At 47.4% G+C, this 6,368-nt stretch overlaps 1 protein-coding gene across 3 annotated transcripts in view; it reads right to left on the reverse strand.

Moving 5' to 3' along the window:
- FGD2 (FYVE, RhoGEF and PH domain containing 2) overlaps window positions 1-6,290 on the reverse strand; it is a 46,088-nt gene extending 39,798 nt beyond the window's left edge. For 2 of the 3 annotated variants that reach the window (XM_089918805.1, XM_022581782.2), the window contains exons 1-2: window positions 6,266-6,290; window positions 2,259-2,503 (exon numbers count right to left, since the gene is read on the reverse strand). In XM_089918805.1, the coding sequence (XP_089774931.1) occupies window positions 2,259-2,357 (99 nt within the window). In that variant the 5' untranslated portion in view covers window positions 2,358-2,503; window positions 6,266-6,290. Of the gene's footprint in view, window positions 1-2,258; window positions 2,504-6,265 lie in introns of those variants that run through there. The other variant, XM_022581781.3, reaches the window with a different exon arrangement.
- Window positions 6,291-6,368: the final 78 nt, after the last annotated feature.

The raw sequence follows: 6,368 nt of genomic DNA on the forward strand, positions 1-6,368 counted from the left end.
CCCTTCTGAACTCTCACAGGGCACCCAGCTTCACTGCGAGCCAAAGTTCATTCTGCCTCTAGTCCCTGCTGGAACCCTGGCCCTAGTCTTCTGAACGAGATGCAACTTCTACCTGGTCCCCAGAAGCGGTGGGGGTGAGCAAGCCACACCTCTCTCACTGTCCTGCCCCTTTCTTATAGGAAGGACTGGGAACTACAACCTGAGGAGGAAAGAGAACTTAAGCTGGATGCTACATGTGACTCTTCCTTTGGTCCAAGGAAAAAGCACCTTTAACTGGTGCCTTCATTAAAAAAAACAAAAACAAAAAATCCAAAAAACATATTGGGATCATCTGTAGAGCTTCCCTAAAACATTTTAATTTCCAGACTCTATCCCCAGAGATTCTTAGTCAACTGTCTAGGCTGAGTTTTTTTTTTTTTTTTAAACTCCTTTAGTGATTCTAATGTTCAGCGAGAATTGGGAATCAGGGGTCCAAGAAATGCCCTGGCCAGGTTCTGTTGTCCGTTGGTGTCTCAAGAGCACCCAGAGTGAACGTGAGTACCCTAAGATGCCAAGTCTGGTTTCTCCAACTGGGAGGATTGTAGCTGTGCATGGATATTCTTCAGCTCACCCAGCAGGTAACAGTCTACACACAAACACACACACACACACACACACACACACACACACTGTTCTACCAGAAACCAAACTAATTCTTAGAGACTACACAATCTAAACCAGGATTTAGAAACTCAAATTCCAACTAGAGCCATGTAGGCAAACCCCTGGTTGCAGCAGGTGTGTTGTTGAGATGCAGAGATGGGTGGAGAATCCATGCCCTTCTCACGGGGGCAGCTTTTATCCTGTTACAACCTGTTCTTGTCAGGAGGGAGTGCAGGCCCTCTGGTACTGAATTTTTTTTTTTTTTTTAACATCTTTATTGGGGTATAATTGCTTTACAATGGTGTGTTAGTTTCTGCTTTATAACAAAGTGAATCAGTTATACATATACATATGTTCCCATATCTCTTCCCTCTTGCGTCTCCCTGGTACAGGATTTTGCTCTTTGTTCTCCCCAAGAGAATTCAGGAATTTTAAACGAAATAACCCATATTTTCACTTGAAAATCCAAATGCTGCCAGCAGATTGCTAACCCCAGTTATACAGCTGCCGAGCTGCCATATCTTGCAAGGCTGACCCCTCTCACAACGGGGTTGTATTTACACGACCACTTGAGAGCAGTGTCCCTTCCTTCCTGCCATCCTTCACGTTCAAGCTAATAGGAAATGGCTGCTCACCTCAGAGCCTCACACCGCTTAACAGCTGCTCCCTCAGCTCCGCCAAGACTCCCCGGAAGCTTTGCAATAAAGGCTTGCCGCAGGGGTGTGCTGGAGCTGGCTCCTACTGGCTTGCGAAAGTCAACTGTACCCATTTTTTCCCAAGTCTGTGCTCAGTGACATCTCACTAGCAGCATGAAATCAGCCATGGTGAGAATATTTACATTACGTGAATCAGCAAGTGCTACGAATCAGGGCTTTTCTTTTCCTAGAAAGCCAGTTATTAAACACTTACCAGCACACCACTGCACATAAGGATACAGACTCTGCCACAGGCTGATAGGGAAGCAGTGGAGAAGGGAATAGTTTTGTTTTTCTAGTTATGTAAGAATTCACACGAATGTGTGCAATAGACATTTTGACCCTTTAAAACCCTTAGATACCCACTAAAAGGAAACAAGAATCTTAGTCCTGAAATATTTCTTCCTTAATTAAGGAATAATGGTCTTACAAGAAAATGCCCAGATTTTAAGAGTACAGTTTGGTGAGCTTTTACTAGTGTACGTACTCACATAACTACCACCCTAGTCAAGATGAAGAATGCTTTTATTCCCCCCAGAAAGTTCCTCATGCCTCTTTCCAGTCATTCTTCCATAGGTAACCACTGTTCTGATTTTTATCCCCACAGATTAATTTTGCCTGTTTTACAACTTCATATAAATGGAATCATACAACATGTGCTCTTTTTTGCCTGGACTATTTCACTTAGAATAATGTTTTTGAGACTCACCCATGTCATTGCCCATATCAATAGCTCATGTCTTTTCAATGCTAAATATTTTTCCACTGAATGAAAAGTCTTGATATCGTCTTAATCCCCAAAGTCACCCAGACTTGGGGTAATGGCCCATTAATGTTTGATTTTTACTGCAGGAGAAGAAAACTTCTTCCCACCTCTCAGGATAAACAGACATTGGGCACAAGAGATTTAAATGGACTCACCTTTCTCCACCAAGAGGAGGACGATAGAGCAGAACACCAACCAGGCATTTCATCCTTTCTGACACTGGGGTGAGTACTGTGCTCACTGTGACACACCATGTCTCCCCAGAGTGTAGAGGCCCCGTTTCCCCGTCTTCACTCTTGTAGGCTTCATCCCAAGGCCTTGGGACCTATTGGTCCCTTAGCTGTCTTCCATGTTTCTCCCAGAAGGCTTAGTGATCTCGCATGCCAATACATCTGGTGACCTGCACGATATGCCAGAATTCCTGAGATGATGACAGTTATAATGTACCTTCTTTTAGCCTAATTAGGACAAGAGGTGATTCCTGAGTTAAGGTTGAGTATGGGACCCCAGGAATTCAGTACAGACGGAAGGCCAGTGCTCCCCACCCCTACCCCAGGCAAGCAGGTGAACAGAGGCAGCAGCCAGAACGTTCTTGCTCAGAACTAGTCAACAGGGAGCCTGCATCCAGACAAACCCATCTTCTTTATACCAGGATAAATTCTGACACCTGCGCTTCCCCAGGTGAGGCCTGAACTCTCATGCTGGCCTTGGCATCACCTCAAGTTCCTTCCTGACCTGGTTTGTGTGATGTCAACTTAGTTGCAACAATGGGTACTTACTATTTTGTATTCTCTCTTTTCATTGTAACAGTAGTTCCCCACAGGATCCCGGGGACTGGTGATCTATATACCCGGCAATTCTCAACAGTATTGTTTTTTTCTTTTTTTTTCTTTTTTCCTGGCTGCACCGCGAGGCTTGCAGGATCTTAGTTCCCCAACCAGGGACTGAACCTGGGCCACGACAGTGAAAGCACCAAGTCCTAACCACTGGACCGCCAGGGAATTCCCAAGAGTAATATTTCTTGTTAATTCTCTACTGTTTGTTTGATCCTACTTTGGGGCATATGGGTCTTCCTAAAGTTCCCATTCTTTTTTTTTTCTTTATTTTCTTTCTTTATTTTTTTGGCTGCGTTGGGTCTTTGTTGCTGTGCGCGGGGTTTATCTAGTTGTGGCGAGTGGGGGCTACTCTTCGTTGCAGTGTACGGGCTTCTCATTGCGGTGGCTTCTCTTGTTGCAGAGCATGGACTCTAGGCGCACGGGCTTCAGTAACTGCGGTACATGGGCTCAGTAGTTGTGGCTCGTGGGCTCTAGAGCACAGGCTCAGTAGCTGTGGCGCGTGGGCTTAGTTGCTCCGCGGCATTTGGGATCTTCCCGGACCGGGGCTCAAACCCATGTCCCCTGCATTGGTAGGCGGATCCTTAACTGCTGCGCCACCAGGGAAGCCCCCTAAAGTTTTCATTCCTTTTTTCTTTTTAATTTATTTTTGGTTGCATTGGATCTTCATTGCTGCGTGCAGGCTTTCTCTAGTTGTGGTGACCGGGGGCTACTCTTCGTTGCGGTGTGCGGTCTTCTCCTTGCAGTGGCTTCTCCTGTTACGGAGCACGGGCTCTAGGCACGTGGGCTTCAGTAGTTGCAGCAAGTGGGCTCAGTAGTTGCGGCTCGCAGGCTCTAGAGCGCAGGCTCAGTAGTTGTGGCGCACAGGCACAGTTGCTCTGCAGCATGTGGGTTCTTCCCGGACCAGGGATCAAACACGTGTCCCCTGCATTGGCAGGCAGATTCTTAACCACTCTGCCACCAGGGAAGTCCAAGTTTTCATTCTTTAAGTGGTGCTACCATAAATAACTTTGTACAACTGTTAAAAGTATATTTGCTCATTCATTTTCTAGCACATATTTAGTGGGCTTCTACCACGTGCCAGGCACTGTGCCAACCATGAATAGGATAGTCCCTGGACTCCAAGAACTTACAGTCTAATGAGGAGACTGACAGGAAAGCAGGCAGCCACAGTGCTGCACGGTAAGCCCTGTGAGGAGGCAGTCACAGGGAGGCACTAACCAGCCCAGAGCTAACTGCTTCATAGCTCTGAGTACATACTGCCAGGTTGCTCAGTAGGGGGAATACTGAGCAAGATTTTCTTTCAATCATTTCAGTGAGTATACTTTTCATTTCTAGATGAGCTATTTGATTCCTTTTCAAATATACCTCTTCTTTTTTCACAATGTCCTTTTCTTTTTTTTCAGCACTTTCTATTCTTTATCTTTGCCTTCATTTGAAAACTACCGTTTTCCCCTTAAAGTTTTTCAGATTGCTTATTACGTCAAGTTCCCACGAGTATTAATCCTCCTGTTTTGCGCATTTACTCTTGTAATGGAATGTGTTTTTGAGTGGTTTGTAATATTTTTATCGTGAGGATTTTTTTTTCTTCCGCTTTTTGTCCCTATGAGCCCTGAGTTGTGGAAACATAGCTACAGGGCAGTTTTGCATTTGCTTCCACTTCATTCCCTAGAGATCTAACAGCTTTAATTGACCTAGTTTTAGTTTAATTTCTTGGGCTAAACTGTTCAATTACTTAAAAACAATTCACTGAACATTTACTATATGTATATCACCATAGTTGGTGCAAAGATACAAAACAATGCAACACAATGTAGCTGCTTTACAGGGAACCATTTTGAAAGGACCAAATACACACGAAAAGTAAGATGACTACGTAAGGCAGAGTAAGACGCCTAATGGTGGACACACTATGGGGTTCAGAAGGAAAAACAGAGCCACAGAAACATGGGGAGGAAAAGCCCAGAGGAGGAGAAGGTTTGTGTGAGGAAGTTTCAGAAGGAAGGTAACCCCACTCTTCCGGGTGGAGTTAGTAAGGCGCTGTAACGTTAGATGAGGCTGTGGATGAAGCTGACTTTAAGGTCCCTGTTAAGGAAGCTAAATCAGAATCCAGGCAAAAGGAAGTCAATTAAAGTGCTCCTGGGGGTGGGAGGTAGGTTTGATGAAAGCTGTGTTTGAAGAGGCAAACACTGTAACATGAAAGGTCTAGGAGGCTTTCCAGTGACTCAGACCAGAACAAACCTGGGTTAGAGAGGCCAGCGTGGGGCAGAGAGCAAGTGAGGAAGGCGGACTGACAGGATTGAGATGTGGAAAGTGTACAGAGTACTTGTTGTCAGGAGTAGCCAGCCGGGAGGTGGTTTTTCAGGGGGCGAGGCAGGAAGGGAGGCAGGAAGGGCAGACTTCAAACCCGGATTAAGGGGTCATAAGGCAGATGTCTGTTCTAAAGAACTTTCTCACAACGAACACAGGATAAATACAGACAAAGGGATCAGGTCACCCATTGCTGTGTCCCTGCCGACTCTTGGGATACTTTCTTTCCGTTGAAACAGAAACTTTTATTGAGCACCTCCACAACTAGCAGGCTTTAGGTGTTCTTGCAGGGGATGGGCACAGTGACAAACATGAACAGGGCACGTGCTGGAATAAACACCTTGCTCACAGGGCTGCTGAGAGGAACATACTTTAGTTATCTTGCTGCAAAGCACTTCAAAAGGTGGCACAAATAAGTGCGATTTAAGAGCCAGTTATTACTCATTTTTATTACCTAACGACTAGACTATCGGCGCCTAGCAGAACGCTTGCGTGTGCTCACACTGAAGGACTAAATAAAACCTTCAGACCCAGTGAAGTAAATAGGGCAAAACACATTTTCTAACCATGAGCTCTAAGGCAGGTTGGCGAATGGTCAACTGCAAAGGAGGAGGACCACAACCTTCGAGGTGCAAATGGATTTGGTGTGGTGGGGAGGGCAAAGGGGTGAGACAAGGCTGGCGAACGCGAAGGGACTCGGCCTGCAGAGGGAAGCCTCGCAGGCAGCGGGGCCCGGGAACAGGGCCGCAAAAAGGCGGGCCCAGAACTGCGGAGAAAACTCCCGAAGCCTGGGTCGGGGATTGGAAGCGCCTCAGACCATATTGGGGGTATCTGGCTTCCAGAACCTACGAGCCCCGCCCCTGCCGCTCTCCGGGGATCCCGGGGGAGCGCCCGGGCCTGCGGCCGCCTTCACAATCTCCGAACCCACGGTCCGGTCGCCCGCGACCACTGGCCCCCGGCTCACACACCAGCGCTGAGCCAGGACCCGACCCCGCCCGGGGACCACATCCGTCGCTTACCGACCGCCTCGCCTACACTCCTGCACTCCCCCGCGGCCGCGAGTGGTGCGGCCCGGCCCCGCCCCCTGACGCCAGCGAGGGGCAGGCGCCCGTCCCGTCACGT

Source organism: Delphinapterus leucas, chromosome 10 (genome assembly GCF_059928025.1).
Source record: "Delphinapterus leucas isolate spDelLeu-1000000601 "Yukka" chromosome 10, BTC_Dleu_Yukka2, whole genome shotgun sequence".
In the NCBI taxonomy this organism is placed as follows: domain Eukaryota; kingdom Metazoa; phylum Chordata; class Mammalia; order Artiodactyla; family Monodontidae; genus Delphinapterus; species Delphinapterus leucas.